Source organism: Macrobrachium nipponense, chromosome 5 (assembly GCF_015104395.2).
Source record: "Macrobrachium nipponense isolate FS-2020 chromosome 5, ASM1510439v2, whole genome shotgun sequence".
NCBI lineage: Eukaryota > Metazoa > Arthropoda > Malacostraca > Decapoda > Palaemonidae > Macrobrachium > Macrobrachium nipponense.
Genome location: NC_061107.1, coordinates 58359700 through 58379241, shown reverse-complemented (window position 1 = coordinate 58379241; position 19542 = coordinate 58359700). Strand labels below are relative to the sequence as shown.

Here is a 19542-nt window from a genome sequence, read left to right as displayed (position 1 = left end):
ATCCAACCTCCATTCACTGCATATCAGGACAAAAGAGACATCCATCACGTGGGACCCTGGATGGCAACACGACGTTATATATCAAGCCAACTGTTCCTTCCTGGGTAGGTTCTCCTGATAAGCCTAACGCCGGCCGCACACCTGCATCCTCTCTACCCACGTATCTGGAACGAAAACAAGATGGTGATGCACACCTCTCCCTGCAGGGAAAGGAGCACAATTAGTCATAATTACTTCCCAAAGCACATCCAGATACATCAAAACTTTGGATTACGAGCAATCCATATGAATAGTATGTGATATTCCAAAGCGCAGGTAACGAATTAACCATACCTTAAGACTTTCTTCACCTACGACTTACTACACGATGAGTACTTCGACATCGAAACCGACAAAGAAATTAACAGGGCATTTATCTGCTTCTTGTGATATCCAGGAAGTCTTGCAGCATGAGAAGGCTTCATGTTCACATACTCGGAAATTCCAAACAACAAACTGAAAACAACACGGGGCAAACTAAACCGGCTTTAAAAGGACTGAGCAAACACGTCACGTCCTCACTTAAAGGCGGTAAGAAAATAACGAACGGGGTCATGAGTTAATGAGGGGTATGTGGGTGGCTCCACAGGTCTCATGACAAAGCACAGATGCCAATAGTCCTTGCGTACACAATTATTTTAAACTTTACCGGTTTGCAGCTGGGGCTGAGTATTTATCCTAATGTTAAGACTGAAGGTTTGTTTCATGTATGAACAAATACGAAAATGTAGAGGAAAAGTTGAAGAATAAAGGGAGAGTCCAGAAAAATGGCTTTGGTAATGACAATAGTTTCATTTTGACGTTATAAGTTGATCGAAAAGGAAAAAAATGTTACCGTTGTCAACATTATTGTTCGTCCTCCCACTCCAGACGAAGCTGTTCCATGGCTTGCTTGGTTGGGGTAAGGTACTTCCAAGAAAAGTCATAATCCATTAGCAGCCAACTTATCTTGGCATCTTCTGAGATTCAGAGCCCTGCCTAAAATCTAAACTTCTCTTATGGGATGCACTAACGCGTTTTGCGCTACTTTTACCGTAAAAACTTCGCGAATGCATATCAGAAAAGTGTTCTCTTGTGACATCTCTAAACTCACACGTGTCTACAGGAACAACTTGGCTGGCGTATTGATACCCGAGTTACATGGTCTAAGGTATGATCTAGCCTATGGAAATTGCTATTCTCCAAAAATAAAAAAAATTTACCCCTACCACACGTACAAGAAATTTTGGTAAATTTTACGTAGAGCTACATCAGTCAGGTAGAAAGTGGGGTAGGGTAATTTTGTGTACTATTACATCAATTGGATATGAAAGTGTTAATCTCTCAAAGAAAATATAATAAATTAAATATCTCTCTCTCTCATGTAATATAACATTCATTCCAGTATTGTTATTCACGATTTCCACTGGATATTGCCCAAAATATAAAAGAATTATCTCTTATTATTTAAGATCGTGTTTCTATTTACACATGAAATTTAATTTTAGTTTCATAACATCACTTAGAGTAAAGTTTCTAGAAAGCAACAAAAACAATGACTGTAACTCCTCCCCTTTCTAGAGTTGCCAGGCATGTCCAAAGATTTAAGAAAACTGTATCATAACTTTTCTTGCCGACAGTACATCATATGTATACCTAAATACAACTGAAACTTCCATAAAAAGTAATGTATGAAGAAGTGGCTAGATCAATGAGCACAGAACATTTTAATTTACTTATTTCTTCCAAAAATTTTAGCCTTCAAAAGTATATTTTACATATTTATTGTTTCACAATATTTCTCATTGAAGAGAGTCATAAAAATGAAAATAATAAAAAATTTATTATCATAATGTTATGTGCATATAAAAGTATGTCTGGTCTGGAAATTGCAAACCCTCCTGAAGTAATAATAGACTGTTATAACGTCCAGAAATGCTTATTATCATTTAAGAGTTTTTTTATCTGACTTTGTCATGTATTGTATTGTAACATTATATAACATCAGCTTTATATCTGATTTTATCATGTATTGTATTGTATTGTAACATTATATAACATTAAATTTTTAAATTTTATTTTTTAACAATAAACCAGCATCTAAATGCAAAAATTTTCCTCTAAACACTGAAATGAACATACTGAATCTTATTCAGACAGAAAGTTTACAAGGCAAGCATGGCAGAACAATAATAAGGGGTAAACCTAATGTAAAACAATGGCAATAAAGCCATATTAATTGTATGCTGTGATTGCAATGTTCTACTGTCTACTGTGTAAGTTTAAAAACTCAAATTACCTGGTTCAAAGTCACTAATCTCATGGTTCACAAAGAGCGACCTTATTTTGAAGTAAAAAGGTGACCGTCTTCTATTCTTCACCCCACAGCTTTGGTTGTGACGTTCAGCAATTTCATAGTCCTTGAACAGAGCTTCGGACCTCTTTTTACAACTTTCTGCATCCACTCTATAGCCACTGGCATTCAAGAACAGGCTTACCTGTTAAAGATCACAACTGTAATTTAAAGGTATTGTAATAATGTAGCAACCAAAAAAGTCTGTAGAAAGATTGAGATGACTTGTTACAGAATCAATTTGGCTGATGCAGCTATTCTTTTCAACAGAACTTAAAAAAAGGAAAAATGATAAGGTTCAGTCATGAAGTAACAGACCCATCTCGAAAGAAAATGGATGACTATTTGAATCCATTCAGATGGAAACAGGACTCTAAAGCTTAGCAACAGTGTGAATGAAATATAGAAATCAACAATTTTAAGTTCAAAATTTCACTACAAATGTAATTGGAAACACTGAAAAGCATTTGCCTTAAAATGGGGGCAATTATAAGGATAGATACAGGAAAAATTTACTTTTATAATAAGAGCAAGTTTTATTTTATACTTTACAAGCAATTACATAGCTGTAGTTTCCCTACTGCAGCAGACCCAAAGTCAAATTTTGCGATGGTGGCGCCATTGCTAGTGTAGGTGACAGGTAACCGTCCACTTTCGGTCCTCGGGTATGACAACACTGCACCTCTCAATTTTATTTTTGGCCGCAAACTCCACCTGTGGGGGAAGGGAGGTCTCTGATTATGTAATAACTTGGTAAGAATAAATTAAAACTTGCTTTTATCATAAAAAATATATTTTTATTTCAGTGTCTTACCAAGCAGTTACATAGCTGATTCCATATTGAAAGGCAGAGGGATTTGGAGGTAATGTCTCTTGATAATGTGTGGTAGCATAGTAACATGCACATCATACCTTACCTTGTAAGGTAACCTATGTCTGACGTGTCTGTGTAAAACTATAGGCTGGGGTGTAGAGGATGAAGTCTCCTTCAAAAGCCACCAAGGGAGATTCTAATATTGTTGGGAATTGGAAAAACTGTCGATTATGGCTCTTATCCGGCACCTGCACCAGTTTGCCTTGAGAAAGAACCGAAATGTCCTCGTGTGAAGTCTTCCCTACTTCACGAACTGCTCTACTGATGAAAGAGTCCCCAGCAGACTCATCCAGTGCACTGCTGAACAAGATGAATGGGTAAGTAACTCTTGAACCGTCAAGATAAATGTTTAGAGTCCCAAATAGAGAATGCTCTGAGACGGAGTTAACTGCAATTTTGCTAAGTTGATCACTATGCCTAATGACTGTTAAGCAGAGGGTCCTCTTCAGGTCTTTCGCACACTAGCTTTCTGAAGAGAAGCCAGTCGTCTAAAAACAGAGACTCACTGATTCCCAGCAGGTGTGGCCACTGTCCTAGAGGGGTCAGGACTCTGGTGAACACTTAGAGGTGCTGTCAACAGTCCGAAGTACAGCGCCCAAAAGGGTAACTTTGTTCTGAAAGGCAAAACACAGGTACTTCCTGGAGTCTTGATGAATTGGAACTTAGAAGTACGTGTCCTGTATGTCCAGGGATACCATCCAGTCACCCTGATCTTGTTGTCCCCATTTTGAATTTTGCCTTTGGAACAGAAATTCAGAGTGCCTCAGTGGCGTGGTCAGTTTGGTCTTGGCCTGCCACCTCGGTGGCTGCGAGTTCAACTCTCGGGCATTCCATTGAAGGGTCAGAGATGTGTATTTCTGGTGATAGAAGTTCACCCTCAACGTGGTTCAGAAATCACGTAAAGCCGTTGGTCCCGTTGCTGAATAACCACCGGTTCTATGCAACATAAAAAGACCATACAAACATACAGAAATTTAGGGTACTGAATTCAAGGTCTTTAGAACATAGAAATTCAGGGCACTGACATCTAGGATGGGCCTCCAGAGCCCTGATGATTTAGGGACTCCAAAAAGTCTGTTGTAAAAACCCTCTGAAAGGTCGATGACCTCTTCCACTGCTGCTTTCTGAATGAGCACCTCTACTTCCGCCTTGAGTGCAGAAAACCTCTCAGAGCTGACAGAGTATGACATCAACTTGATGGGCACTTTGGAAAGGGGAGGTTCTTCCTTCAAAAGTTATGAAGTAGCTTACATGAAGTACCTGTAGTACCCAGGCTTCTGCAAGCCTGCAACTCCATGCCTCCCAAAAATGATGTAGCCTAGCACCTAAAGGCGTACGGGGGACCAACGAATCAATTGGAAGAGAGCTTAGTTGCAGGTTTCATTGTGGACTTGGGTGATGGGTGAATGTTGGTGCGTGGCCTGGCAAAAGGACGGGACTTCCCTCCTCGAAAGGGCTGTTGAAGAGGCGAAAAGGACTAAGCAGAAGAAGAAGTCGAAGTTGAAGGCTTAGGACGCTTAGTTGACTGAGCCACTAAGTCAATAGTCGACTTTTGTAGTCCCAAAAGAATGTTTTTAACTGCTTCTTGGGGAAACAGGTGAGACTTGTCGAGCTGGAAAAATAAAAGCACCAACTTGTGTCGCCGTTACACCTTTGGTTGTGAATGAACACCAAAGTTCCCACTTCTTCAAAATCCCCATAGCGAGAATGGAAGCAAGCTCATCAGAACCGTCCCTCGCTCCTTTGTCAGCACAAGAAAGTACGTATCCCCAGCCAGTAAGCAGCAAGATCTTCAGGAGGGCAGGGCAGTACTCTAACTTCCTAGCCAAATCTCTGACTGTCCAGTCTAAAAACCTAAAAATCTCCAGAACTTTGAACGACATTACAAACTAGATGATCTAGTTCTAGAAGAAAAAAAAACACCTTGGCAGAGGGGAACACTGACTGTCTGGTTGCAGACACTCCCAAAGAAGGTCCTTCCCTGGTGGCGTAAAAGCGATATCGCTTTTTGAGGAGTTTCAAAGGTGGAAAGGCAAAGGACACTTTGCCTTGCTCCCTCTTACTTGCCAGTCATTCCTCAACATGAAGAAGTCACCTCTTAAAGGCAGAGGTCAGAACTGATTTGGGAGGAAAGAATTCTCAATGCTGCTTCTTCATCAAGAAAATCGAGGCTGGAGAACTAGAGGAGCTGGAGCGAAGAAATCTGGAAAGTACTCCAGAAGGAACCTTAGGAGTGACGAGTAGGCAGAAGCGGGTGTTGAGTCCTGTTCTTGCTCTTCATTCTACAATGACACTGGCGACAAAGGTAGCTCCTCTTTGGTAGGTCGTGTATTCCCCTTAAAAAAAAAAAAAAAAAAAAAAAAAAAAAAAAAAAAAAAAAAACAAGACAATAAATCTTTAAAATGCTGAAGAGGGGACAAAGATGCATCCTTCTGTTGTAGCTCGGTAGGACGGACAGGAGAAGACGTCGAATGATGAGTCAAAGAAGATGCCTTCAAAAGAGAAGTCGAAGTCTGTCCAGTCAACCGAGCTTACACCAAATGCCTAGTTGGTGCCAACACCTGTCACTCATCAGTTGAATCAACCGAGTCGCAAGTCGAATGTTGACTCCAAGGAGTGAGGTGAAGAACCGCTAGAGTCAGATGACAACTGCGCACTAAGAGATACGCCTTTCCAATGGTGTTCAGTCAAAACCTGAGTTGACACCTAAGGATCGACAGATGGAGTGATTGCCTGTGGGCAAACACCACTAGTCTCCCTTCGACCTCCGGTATGTCTTCTCCCTGAGGGGGTGAAGCAGGACATACCGTCTAGGAGAACTGATGGGAGAGACAGCCATCCCTTAAGATTGCACTCACTAACACTTGTTAGATTCACTACACTAATTGATTTCTCCATAAAAGGTCTATGGATGAACCTGTCTTCATCATGGTGTTGGCAAGAATCTCCATCATAGTGTTAGCAAGAAATTCAAATTTTCTCTCGAAGCTGGCACAGGAGTACAAGGCAAAGGAGTTGGAAAACTTAGGATGGGAGAAACAGTTCTAGAAGTAGGGAAAGGAGTGGAGGCCTCCGCCAACACAGAAGGCGCGGAAGACAAACTAGCCTTACCCTCAGCTATAACAGCTGACCTCTCCTCCTATCCTTAACTACTTTATCTGCATGAGCAATACACACCTTCCATTTCTCTTCATCCCATTCCTGACACTCAGTACACGTTAACTCCCTATTACATTCCTGACCCTGACATTAAATGCATCTGGTATGCGTGTCATACATCTCTAACTAGCCTAGTCCTGCACCCATCAGCACAAAACCTAACTCAAGGTGAACTAGAATCTGACATGGCAGCAAAAAATATTCAAAAGTGCTAAGCTAAATAAAAATAAAACCACACTGAATAGAATATGTCACCAAATCATAGGATAATGAATAAGCCATCCTGCAGATGACAATGTCTGCATAAAACCACCATTGTTAAACGGGAGCCAGCACAAATTGAACTGAGAGGTACGGTGTTGTCATACCTGACAACCGGAAGTGGGTGATAACCAGTCACCTACACTAGCAATGGCAGCGCCAACACAGATTTTGAATTTTGGTCTGCTGCGGTAGGGAACCTACAGCTATATAATTGCTTGGTAAAACACTGAAATAAAACTAGTATTACTATGAATATTTGTTGCTCATAAGTACATATGTTAGTGCACATCCAGCCTTTGCTGTGCGATATGTATCAGTTATAACCATTTATAAATAAGTCATTATGTTCAATAAGACTGACACACTGGCTGGTAGTTATTATTCAAAACCAACTTTGGTTCTCCAATTTTTAATAGTTTAGTTACAGTCCATCATTGTGATTAAAAGTTGAAGGGCTGATTTTAAGGGGGGGAATGAACTTATCATGAGAGCTAATATTAAAATGTTGAACAGCAATCCAAGATACTACTTACACTTTCCCAGTCAACTGCCTGAATATGTGAACCTAATTCCCTTACAGTAAACAGCAACTCCACTGTTTCACACGGACCCCAGCCTCCGACATCTTCCATTACAACACAGTCATCTGTTTCAAGAACATTACACATACATGTAATTACACTCAGTTTTATTACCAAAGCAGAGTAACTTTTAAAGGAATTGAAATAATTTCTAAATTCACAATTATACCATAGATTACAAACTTGAACTAAGACAAAAATAGCAGTCTGTTAAACTGCTCCATATATGTTAGTTTGTGTGCAAACTTGTTGCAGTCTATTAGTAAATGTGTTGAAGTTGATCATGGCTAATCCTTTTTATTTGTTCATATAAAAATCAGACCAATCCTTCCATAAACCCAAGGACTTACTGACATTATCCACTCTGTTTTTGAATGAAATATGACAAGTCTTGAAAGCAGTATTTTTTTCATAAAAACAAACCTATTTACAGATGCCTCATCTCAAAAAAAAAAAAAAGTGAAGCATTATTTCACTGGCATTAAACCTTTCCTATGAAAGAAAGTGTTTCACCTGTCATAGTCTTGGTCAATTTTTTTTTAAATGTCGAATTTTCATAAAAAATCATATGTACTAATATTCTCTATACTCTAAATAGCCAATGACTACAGATATTTACTCATAAGCTTTTCAGCAAAGATGTCCACTTTTCACTAGTTTGACAATTCCTGTCAGGGTAATGTTTAGTGCTTTAGACAATGTGTTCCACTTAGATTATTTAAGAACAATATAACCCATGTAATTGTATTCATTACTAAATGTAACTTCTGATTAGGCATACAGATCTACAAAGACCTTGACAATGGTGTTAGTGCACAACCATGTTAGCCACTTGAAAACTATACCCAGATGTTGAGGTTGGGTGGAAATACCAAAACTCTTCATTTTTTTGTTTATACTAGAAGCAATAACAGATCAGAAATAAATTAGCCCATCAAAATGAAGCCCAAGACTGTTCATTTATATTGCTTTTCTCCTCAGTGAGTTAGATATGCAATGAGTTTTGTATACTTTTCTCAGTCTTGTGCACTTTCTATCTGTATCTGTAAGTGTTCACCTATTTCCTTGCTTTTTTTATGGCTCTCCATTCTACTACATTCAAATCCACTGAGTTTCTAACCAACTGTTCTTCATCCCCTCTCATCTATTGTCCAAACCATTTCATTTTTTAAGATCTGAGTCTATCTCAGTCTAGAAATTTACTAGAATCTTTCAGTCAGGTTCTTAATAATGATATGATCATATTACTGCAATGTGGCCAAGAATTACCATTTTAAAATCACATTTTTCAAAATTGCTATTTTTTTTGGTGCCCCTAATGTCACTACATAAAATAAAGTTAGTCCTAACTTCTTCAAAATTAATTCAAGGCTGCATACAAAGTTACGTTCAATAAGAAAACAGAGAGGACTGTATAAGTTGCATACTGTTGAAAAATTTTTTTAAACAACACTAATAACAAATACTATTCAGCTTAAGATTACTGTACCATAATTAACCCTTAAACGCCGACTGGACGTATTTTAAGTCGACATACAAAAGTTTTTTTTAAAATTCGCGGAAAAATACTTATAGGCCTACCAGCCTAAAACTTTTAAATCACGTGCCTTGGGGGATGCTGGGAGTTCACGGATCAAGGCCTTGTTTTGTTTTGACGCGTGCCCCAAGAGCGCATGCACGATATCCCTTCTTCTCGCTCCAGCCAGCATCACCCGAGAGCGATCTTTCGTCAGAAGCGTGTTTTTCTGGACTTGTGCGAGACTTAGAGCATTTGTGTTGCTACAGGACATTCCTAGATATGTCTCAACGACGTGTGGACCGCGAAAGGCGCGTTTTACCCGTCGGAAGGGATCGTGTAAGGCGAGTTTTGGACCTGGATGCTGGCGAGGGGTCAAACACCCAGCATGACCCCGCGCCTCAAGGCCGTTCTGTGCGGCTACGTGTGGCTGAAAGTGTTTTAGGAACACAGCGTATGGCTTTGGTTACCCCTAGGAAGCATGTGGGCGTCCTTAGGGGCAATCATAAGCATTTGGGAGGCCTCCAACCAAGGGACATGGATGAATATCTATCGGAGCTTGATCGGGAACATGTCGCAAGTCCTCATTTTGATGGCGGATGGTCATCAAGTGATGAGGACATCAGTCCCGATGAAAGTGAGGATGAATATATGCCCCCAATGTCCGTTCGAGGCTCACATCCCGAAAGTGAGCTCGAATTCAGTGGGTTCAGTGCTTACGAGGGGGAATCTGAGGAGGGGGAGGATGGGGATACGGGGTCAAGTTTTATTGCAGAGGACGATACAGAAAGTGAAGGCCTAAGTGAGGGTGATGGGCCAACGGGGGAGGGTAGAGTGCAATATCGTGCCCGCACCCGTGCGCGCGCACAGGCACATAGAAGGTCGGCTCGTCGCGCCAGCCAAGGTGAAGGTCGGTCGTCGGAGAGTGACGAGGGTGGACAGAGGACCCCACCCCTCCTAACATGCACCCCTTCACGGCAACCCCTGGGATCACCGTACCAGTACCCCATGACTGTTTTGGGGGTTTGTTCATCCAGCTTTTCCTGACGCGGGAAGGGGAATTGCTGGAATACCTGGTACACGAGACGGTGGACTACGCTCGGTACTGCCGGTATGAGCTGAGGACGACCTTGTCGTATTACTGGCGGGGTTGCAACCTCATTGACATGGCGCATTTTTTGGGGCTGCACATTTATTTTGGTATGACACCTGCTGCCGACGTCAGGCAATATTGGAGGAGATATTATTTTTCATGTATGCCTAATGTGCCTGGCGTTATGTCCCGTGATAATTTCCTGGCGTTGGACAGGTACTTCAACGCCTTCAACCGAAGGGCCATACCACGGAATAACAGTGATCGCCTCATTTTAGTGCGCCCAGTGTTGGATTATATCCGTCATCGGTGTAGTAATCTCGTGATTCCTGGAAAGAAACTGTCTTGGATGAGGGGATGATGCCTTACAAAGGACGTCTTAGTATAAAAGTGTATAACCCCCAAGAAGCGAAGAAATATGGTGTGAAATTCTTTCTTATTACCGAGGCCAACACTGGATACGTGGTGGACTTTTCAGTGTATACCGGGGTCTTCTCCACGCTGCGTGACACTATTCAATCTTGTGGGACGTTTCCGTAACCAGGGATATCACCTGTTTATGGATAATTATTATAACTCGGTATCCCTGGCCCAGGAAAGGTATGAAGCAGGTGTTCACGTCAGTGGTACCCTTCGGTTGGTGCGTGGGGCCCCGAATGTCCTCAAGAGGTTCGCTAGTCATCCGCAACACCTGGCAAGAGGAGAGACAGAGTGGTGGCGGAAGGGCGCTGTCTTCGTACATCTGTTGGAAGGGGTCTGTCCGACTCGTTCCCCATGATTACGACAAGTTCATTGAACCAATCCAAGAAGAGATTGTACAGCGGAAGAAGAACTCGTCGACAGGGCCGAGTTGTGTTTGAGGAGTTTCGTATAGAGTGGCCTACCATCATTGGGCACTACAACAGGCACATGGGAGGAGTTGATCTCTTTGATCAGCTCATCCAGTATTATCCCTTCGCCAGGAGAACCAGAAGGTGGACACAGAAGCTCCTCAAATACATCCTTCAGTTGGCCCTCCAAAATGCCTACATACTGTACTGTGGGTACCGCGGTGACAATCTTCCGAGGTTGACCCACATACAGTTCCTAGAGGTACCCTTGCCGGGAATGCCCTCATCAAAACTCGATCCCGATGAGTGGCCTTCCATAACTGACCCCCCTGCCCCGAGCTGCAGATCTGCCCCTAGAGGAAAGGGCAGATAGGAGGGCCAACTTCGCTCGACCTGCTGCCGCCCCTGCTGACGACGCCCCTGCTGCCGCCGTCCCTGCTGCCGCCGCCCCTGCTGACGCCGCCCCTGCTGCGCCGCCCCTGCTGACGACTGCCCCGCTGCTGCCGCCGCCCCTGCTGACGACGCCCCTGCTGACGACGCCCCTCTTGCTGCCGGCCCCGCCATCACCGCTTCTCGTCGGGTAGTGGACCCTGTGTGCTGGCTGCAAGCCAGGGGATCACATACTGGAGGCCTTACAGGGCGAAGAAGGCAGAAACGGTGCCAGGTCCTTGTGCCATATGAATGGCAGAAGGAGAGGACACCCGGTTCTTCTGTCTGTCTCTGCAAAGTTGCTCTTTGCAGGATAGGGGAGTGTGACCGAAAGTACCACACTAAAAGGTCATGTATTGGAGCGCACCCCCTAAACCGCAGCGAGGGGCGCACGGGCCGCGGGTCCCATCAGCAGTTAGGGCGCGCTGGTCTCCCTCCTCCACCTGTACCTCGTCATGTCGAGTGGTAAAAATGCAAGAATCTTCAATGGAGGGAGGGAGAAAACAATGAATAGGAACGAAGAGTCAGGATTAACGAGTGAGTATTCTGCATTTATTTTATATTTATTTTTTATTTATTTAATTAATTTTTTAATTTTTTATATCCGTATCTGTGCATGATAAAATAATAATAAGACATTTCATTTGCATGCGAAAAGAGAAGTGTCACCTGCATTCCGTTTATTTATGTATTGGTACCAGAATCGAAGAATGTAATATATATATTTTAGATATATATTATATATATATATATATATATATATATATATATATATATATATATATATATATATATATAATATATATATATATATATATATATATATTATAAATATTGGTTTTTTTTGGGTAAGCAAATCACTTACAGTCCTAGTAATATTCAATCATTTACCGTCACTTTAAAACAAATTGCAAGTCTCTAGAACAATATCTCGATTTATGGTGAATATTTGAAAAAAAATATTTTTATTCCCTCCGCGCGCCGATTCTCGGCAGCGAATCTCCGAAATGCGTAGGTCACATTCTCCTAATATTTGTGCCTTTTCATATTATGCTTATTTTAGTTTTTATATATGGAAATGTGCGCAAAAACATGCACAATATAACAAAAAATATTGGAGATTGTAGCATTTCTCATTTTTGAATATTTACATATAAAGTACGATAAGTACGAAAAAAACTACGATCGTCAACTTTGACTCAACCGAAAATGGTCAAAAATGCATTTGTAACATAAAAATCTTATAATCTAGTAATATTCAATCATTTATCTTCACTTTAAACATATTGCAGTCTCTAGAACAATATCTCGATTTATGGTGAATTTTTGACAAAAATATTTTTTTTCCTCCGCGCGCCAATTCTCGACCGAAAATCTCTGAACCACATAGGTCACATTCTCCTAATATTGTGCCTTTTCATATTACGCTTTTTTTAGAGTTTTATATATGGAAATGTGTGCAAAAACATGCACAATATAACAAAAAATATTGGAAGGTGTAGCATTTTCTCATTTTTGAAATATTTGCATATAAGTACGATAAATACGAAAAAAAACTACGATCGGTCAAATTTGACTCTACCGAAAAGGTCAAAAACGCATTTGTAACATAAAAATCTTACAGTCTAGTAATATTCAATCATTTTATCTTCATTTTTAAACAAATTGCAAGTCTCTAGAACAATATCTCAATTATGGTGAATTTTTTGAAAAAAAAATATTTTTTTTCCCTCCGCGCGCCGATTCTCGGCCGAAAATTCTCCGAAACGCGTAGGTCACATTCTCCTAATATTTGTGCCTTTTCATATAAATTACGATAAGTACGAAAAAACTACGATCGGTCAACTTTGACTCAACCGAAATGGTCGAAAAACGCATTTGTAACATAAAAATCTTACAGTCTAGTAATATTCAATCATTTATCTTCACTTTAAAACAAATTGCAAGTCTCTAGAACAATATCTCGACTTTATGGTGTAATATTTGAAAAAATATTTTTATTCCATCCGTGCGCCGATTCTCGGCCGAAAATCTCCGAAACGTGTAGGTCACATTCTCCTAATATTTTTGCCTTTTCATATTACACTTTTTTTAGAGTTTTATATATGAAAATGTGCGCAAAAACATGCACAATATAACAAAAATTATTGGAAGGTTGTAGCATTTCTCATTTTTTTTATATTTGCATATAAAAAAAAATTTTAAGCAAAAATTCGACATTCAGTCAAATTTAACTCGTCCGAAATGGTCGAAAACTGCATTTGTAAGCTAAAACTCTTACAGTATCGTAATATTCCATCATTTACCTTCATTTTGAAACAAATTGCAAGTCTCTATAACAATATTTTTTTTTATGGTGAATTTTTTTAAAAATTATTTTTTTACGTCCGCACGCTACGAATTCATGCAGTATTTTGTAATAATATTTTCTCTGTGTTGCTTTTATCGTTTTACAATGAGTTATATACCAAAATGATCGCAATTTAGTGCACACTACAACGAAAAAAAAGTAACTTGTTACCTCTAACCGTTTTGCGCACAGCGCGATTTGAATACAATTACGTATATATGAAATTTCGTTTTTGCGCTATCATATATCGCATTATTTATATATGATAATGATATTTTTTTTCATTTCTGATGGTTGCATACTAAACTTCAAGCAATGACAAAAAAAGGAGCCAAAAATGAACTCTTAATCTTGAAAACTAAGCACGCTGTGATTTTTTGAAAAAAATATTTTTTCCGCTTCCGCGATCACTCTCAAACCCCTTCGGCATACGGGAGTCATTTTTTTATTTACCGCTCCAGCGTTAGAGTGTTAACTAATTATTACAGAAGGTGAATCTAAACAATGATGAAACAAAAATATTACTATGCCTGCAGGAAATCACTTCAAATTTCAATATTTTCATTCTTTATTCCCTTTTTGTTATTTCCCATAATTTCCTTTCTTTCATTATTGCTAAAATGTGGCAATGGGGCACAAGGGTTAGAGTCTAGCTATCTGGGTAGAAAAGTAACAACAATCAAGCAAAGGCAATGGAAAACATAACAAGTTACTGAATTCTATAATGAAGGAGAGCTGTTACTGTCTTATCACTAGGATTCAGAAAGGTCACCTTTTATCACTGGACTGAAAACATGCAGGTTTGCATCCACTGGTGTGTAAGCTATCTTGGCCTGCCCATTTCCAGTTGGTAAGGTTACCCTTTATGGCACTGATTTAGCTATGGCCTAAACCGACTGGTTCTCCTGATCTGACTGTCTGAAATGGTCGAAAACTGCATTTGTAAGCTAAAACTCTTACAATATCATAATATTCCATCATTTACCTTCATTTTGAAACAAATTGCAAGTCTCTATAACAATATTTCGATTTATGGTGAATTTTTTTGTTTTAAAAAAATTTAGTTTTTTTACGTTCCGAGCGCTACGAATTCATGCATCATTTTGTGATAATATTTTCTCTGTGTTGCTTTTATCGTTTTAACAATGTGTTATATACCCAAAATGATTGCAATTTAGTGCCATTACAACGAAAAAAAAAGTAACTTGTTACCTCTAACCGTTTTGCGCACAGCGCGATTTGAATACAATTATATATGAAATTTCGTTTTTGCGCTATCATATATCGCATTATTTATATATGATAATGATAATTTTTTTCATTTCTGATGGTTGCATACTAAACTTCAAGCAATGACAAAAAAAGGAGCAAAAAATGAACTCTTAATCTTGAAAACTAAGCGCGCTGTGATTTTTTGAAAAAAATATTTTTTCCGCTTCCGCGCTCACTCTCAAACCCCTCCGGCATACGGGAGTCATTTTTTTATTTACCGCTCCGGCGTTAGAGGGTTAACTAATTATTACAGAAGGTGAATCTAAACAATGATGAAACATGATATTGTTATTGTACAATAAAGTTTCATACATAGTTACCTGGCAGATATATACTTAGCTATAGACTCCGTCGTCCCCGATAGAAATTCGAATTTCGCGGCACACACTACAGGTAGGTAGGTCAGGTGATCTACCGGCCTGCCGCTGGGTGGCAGGAATAGGAACTATTACCTTCTAAGGACAGATTTTTCTCTTCCACCTGTCTCCTGAGGGGAGGCTGGGTGGGCCATTCAATCGTATATATCTGCCAGGTAAGTATGTATGAAACTTTATTGTACAATAACAATATCATTTTCATACATTCAAACTTCCCTGTCAGATATATACTTAGCTGATTGGCACCTTTGGCGGGTGGGTAAGAGACAGCCTAATTACTGATTAGACAGGTAAACAACATACGTTGTAGGTAATAGATAAATAAAACCTTGGTTCCTATGTGTTTAGACGAAGGGTTGACTTCCTAGCTATTGCTAGGTGTCTGCTTCGTCTCAAGAGCCTCAGCGAGGATGTGACCTATGGCTAAGAGTTCTTGTAGATCTGTCAATGGGGTCTTATCCACTTACTCGACAGAATCTAATGGTCATTTGTCAATGTGGTCTTATCCACTTACATGACAATACACCTATGCCTAGGGGCATAATTAAGGAGCACAACACCAATCCCGATCACCTGATCCTAACACGAGGGTTTGTGCTTAGTTTGAAAAGAGCTATCCCCAAACTCCTTTCAAACAAACCAAAGAAAAAATACACTATGTTAACATAAAAATTAACTCACTTAGTTAAGGATCAGTGTCGGCTCCCTATCCCAGCAACGTATCCGTAGACACGTAAAACCAAGAGAGAAGGATCTCTCGTAGGTCAACTTGACCTCCTTCGTGCAAAGGGAAGTCAACACAGAGTTGCATCTCCCTTAAGTTACAGCTAATATGTCCTTCACGACATATTGTTATGTAACGAACAAGAATTCATAAAAGCTCGCACTTCAAGCGCTTTTAATTCTCAGCTGTTTGAAGGAATCATCAAGTCATTCATGAAGTGCTTTTAGCGATCACAGTTATTTCAAAGAAGACCAGGGCTTCCTTTGAAATGAATCTTTTCTGGATGAAGCCTAGAGCCTGGCTTGCGCCTGGGTGGCGCCTCGCGCCTGGCTGGCGCCTTGCTCCTGGCTGGTGCCTCGAGTCTGGTTGGAGCCTCGAGCCTGGCTGGCGCCTCACGCCTGCCTGACACTTGGTTGGCCGCCTAGCTCCTGGAAGGCGCTTTTCGCCTGACTCATGGCTGGCCGCCTCGCGCCTGGGAAGTAGCTGCGCGCCTGGCTCCAGACTGGCACTATTTGGCGTCTGGCCCCTGGCTGACTCCTCTCCACTTGCTGGAGCTTCGAGCTTGGTAGTCTCTCGAGGATGTCTGGCGATGCCCACATCAGGGACACTCTTATCTGTCTGACTTGTTCGCCTCCAGCGCATCTGCGCTAGGTTTGGAGGCCCCCTCTTTCTCTTCATCAGACAATGACAGTGTTCCTTGAAACTGTCTGCCTCTGGCGTTTTTACGCCTGTTTTGGCATTTTGGCGCCTGGTTGGCGCTACATTGTCCGAAAGTCCTGAAACTCCACAATGGTTTATCAGGAGATTGGAGAAGGGTGGAAGAAATTCTTCCACTTGAGCTTCTGGCCTCTCCGGCAAGGGAAGGTGATTGTAGTAAACTACATCCATTAGACGATAGGACATCTAACAGTACGAAAGATAAGTCTTCCTCCGAGGAGGATCCTTCTTGAATCCTTCCGTTGCTAACGAGATCTCTTCTTACTTGCTGATGAAGTTCCTCGTTGCAGAATCTTCCCTATCCTTGTCCGAAGGAAGGGAAGGGCTTGGAAGTCGAAGGAGACTCCGAGCTGAAATTGGGAGGATTCCTGCTTTCTAGCTCTTACTGTATCTCTCTGAATACCTTCTGGGAAGCATTTCGAGCCTCATCGCATCCCAAAGACTTTGTAGGCAAAAAAACATTTAAACCATCTCTTCTTATGTAGGTGAAAACGTAAGAACCCTGCTTGGGCAACGAAACCTTCTATCTGAATTCGTTGAGTCAGGAATAGAGGGTTTTAGTTCTCTTGCCAGACATACTTGTCTTGGCAAGAACCCATTGACGACGTCTCCATTAAAATCTAATGCGAGATTCCAATGCACAAAAAATTCCACTTGTCTTCTTCGTTAGTTAAGGGCCAAGAGAAAAAAACAAAGAATTCCCTCATAAAATTTCTCAAAGAAGTTGATGAGGAGCAGTTCCATCTTGTCGGAACACGGAATCTGAAGCCACAAAAGATCCCATTCGAAGTACATGATATCCTACTCTTGTCGTATTGAGGTATCGTATCAGATCCCGAAGATCTTAATCCTCTGCTATCTCTAATTCTCCTTGTATAGACAGAGTATAGCCTTTTACTGCGCTCTTTGATAGCAGATATATATCGTTGATTCTTCCCTCTTGAAAAAGGAAGAAAAAAACCTATATGGTGGCACAGAGGTATCGGAAGAGGACAGTTTCCTCTTCCATCAAACACGATCTGCAGCAATTCTATGTCCTGGCTATGATTATTGTCATTCACCTTGAAAAATCCTCTCATTCATGTCCACTTCTGGTCAGTCTGCACGAAGACTGACTCAGAGTGGAGAGGTTGTTAAGGTCCATTTGTAATAGATGCTTATAGAATATTCAGACTGTCTTGGGAAAAACTTCCAAACCATGCTGTGAGAAGAACGTGACCTCTGTGAATCCAACCTCTCTAAGGCCAAAATGAGGCATAAAGTATTATCCTCTCTTTCTTTGACGCCCTTTATCTTAAATTCTGTAAAGCATTTATATTTAGGGGAAAAAAAAAACTAAAGTTTATTCCCCTTTCTATAAAATAAAGATGGTGTATATTGCTACCTCTCTTGGTTCGAGTTAAAGGAAGCAGTCTACAGGAAGCCTGTTCGTCTTCTACCTTGCTAAGAGATCTATGAAGAAGACTTTCCGTAGGTTCTCACAACTCTTTGCAATAAATGTTAAGACATACGTTAACAGTTATTATCGTTGATCGAGAAGGTTCTCACGGACATGCAAAATCTTGCATCGAACCTCTTTTTCTAAATAGGTTCTCTTTGTTAACGCGAACAGGAGCGAAAAAAGATTCTCTCAATGCTCTTTGCGATATGAGAGAGTCGTGGAATTAGCCTAAGTGATTAAATGGGTAACGAAATCAGGAACGAATCTTGCCGTTACTGAGCGTGCTGTCTGAGAGGCTACTGGACTCTTATGTTAATAACTCGCTAAAACGAGAAAATATCTTGGATGGTGCTCTTGGCTCATTGCGCCAGGCTGGCGCTTCTGGCGCAATTTTGCGCCAGGCTGGCGCTTCTGGCGCATTGCGCCAGGTAGCGCGCTTCAGACCGGCGCTTTCTTCTAATACTCTTTATGTTATGTGCCAGAACATCTGTGCCTTTATGGTACCCCCGACATCCTTACACATGTTAATTCCGTTTTCTTAGTAGGAAAAAAACTGCTATATACGTAGTATATTCTATTCAGGGAAACCATTTCTGGCCACGAAGAGAATGTTTCCCATTCCACTCATCCATCTTCTTCTTGAGCAATATCTGATTCTAAAAAGGTTGTGTGCGTTTCTCGAAAGACTTGACCATACCAAGTAGTCTTAAAGTGAATTCTCTACTATCCATCCATTCTTCTACTAAGCATGTATTCTAATAAGCCATGCTTTCGTAAGCATGAGAGCATTATATAATATAATGTTCCCTACGGTAAACAGCATTGAAAGGTTATAATATCTTTCTTATTGAAAGCTTCTTAGCAAAGGCAGACAATATTTTATTATGTTAGCTTAACTATCCCCTCCATTCGAGACTAAGTCCATGATAGTAGGGGGAATATACGGTTAACCATTCGATCCCGTTGAGAGAGAGAGATGCAACCGATGCTAATGACCGAGACTGGAATGGTACTGTATTGGCCTTACGCTACAATGACAGCCCGGCCGTCTCGCTCGCTGCCTGGCTGCATTCATCGTGAGTTGCCAGTTACTTAATTATGAAGGAATATAAAAAAATTATTCCCGAGCCTAAGGAAGCTCTCAATAATGCCAATTTAAGCCAAACAAACCTTTGTTAAATACGAAGCTGAGAGGTATTGTCGTAATAAACTTTAAGCGAAGTCCTTACCAGGAAAATCTGTAAGGATATAGATATTTCGTAGCAAACCACAAAGGCAACTATGGTATGCGTATATGACTTGTCATTCAGCAGTCGTATGCAGCAAGTCTTCCTACTATATTCTTTCCTCTCCAATGCGGAGAGAGAATGGAAATTTTGCCCTCTCCGTTCTTTTCGTCAATAAACACGAATTAGCATTAGTCGAAAGAGATCGCAATGAAAAACTCTCGGATCGAAGAGAATCCCCCTCTTTTTAAATTTTTCTCTTGGAGATAAGGCCGTATTCTACGCCTCTAGTATCTGGAAGAGCCTCTAAACAATGAA

At 40.7% G+C, this 19542-nt stretch overlaps 2 protein-coding genes across 4 annotated transcripts in view; both read right to left on the bottom strand.

The window, feature by feature from the left end:
- LOC135215350 (uncharacterized) overlaps positions 1 to 7319 on the bottom strand; it is a 61978-nt gene extending 54659 nt beyond the window's left edge. For 2 of the 3 annotated variants that reach the window (XM_064249907.1, XM_064249910.1), the window contains exons 1-2: positions 7202 to 7319; positions 2318 to 2516 (exon numbers count right to left, since the gene is read on the bottom strand). In XM_064249907.1, coding sequence (XP_064105977.1) covers positions 2318 to 2341 — 24 coding nt within the window. In that variant the 5' untranslated portion in view covers positions 2342 to 2516; positions 7202 to 7319. Of the gene's footprint in view, positions 1 to 2317; positions 2517 to 2923; positions 3086 to 7201 lie in introns of all 3 variants that reach the window. The other variant, XM_064249909.1, reaches the window with a different exon arrangement.
- The window catches only part of LOC135215358 (protein D2-like), a 340036-nt gene that overhangs the window by 257058 nt on the left and 63436 nt on the right, over positions 1 to 19542 (bottom strand). The gene's annotated exons all lie outside the window — the stretch shown is intronic.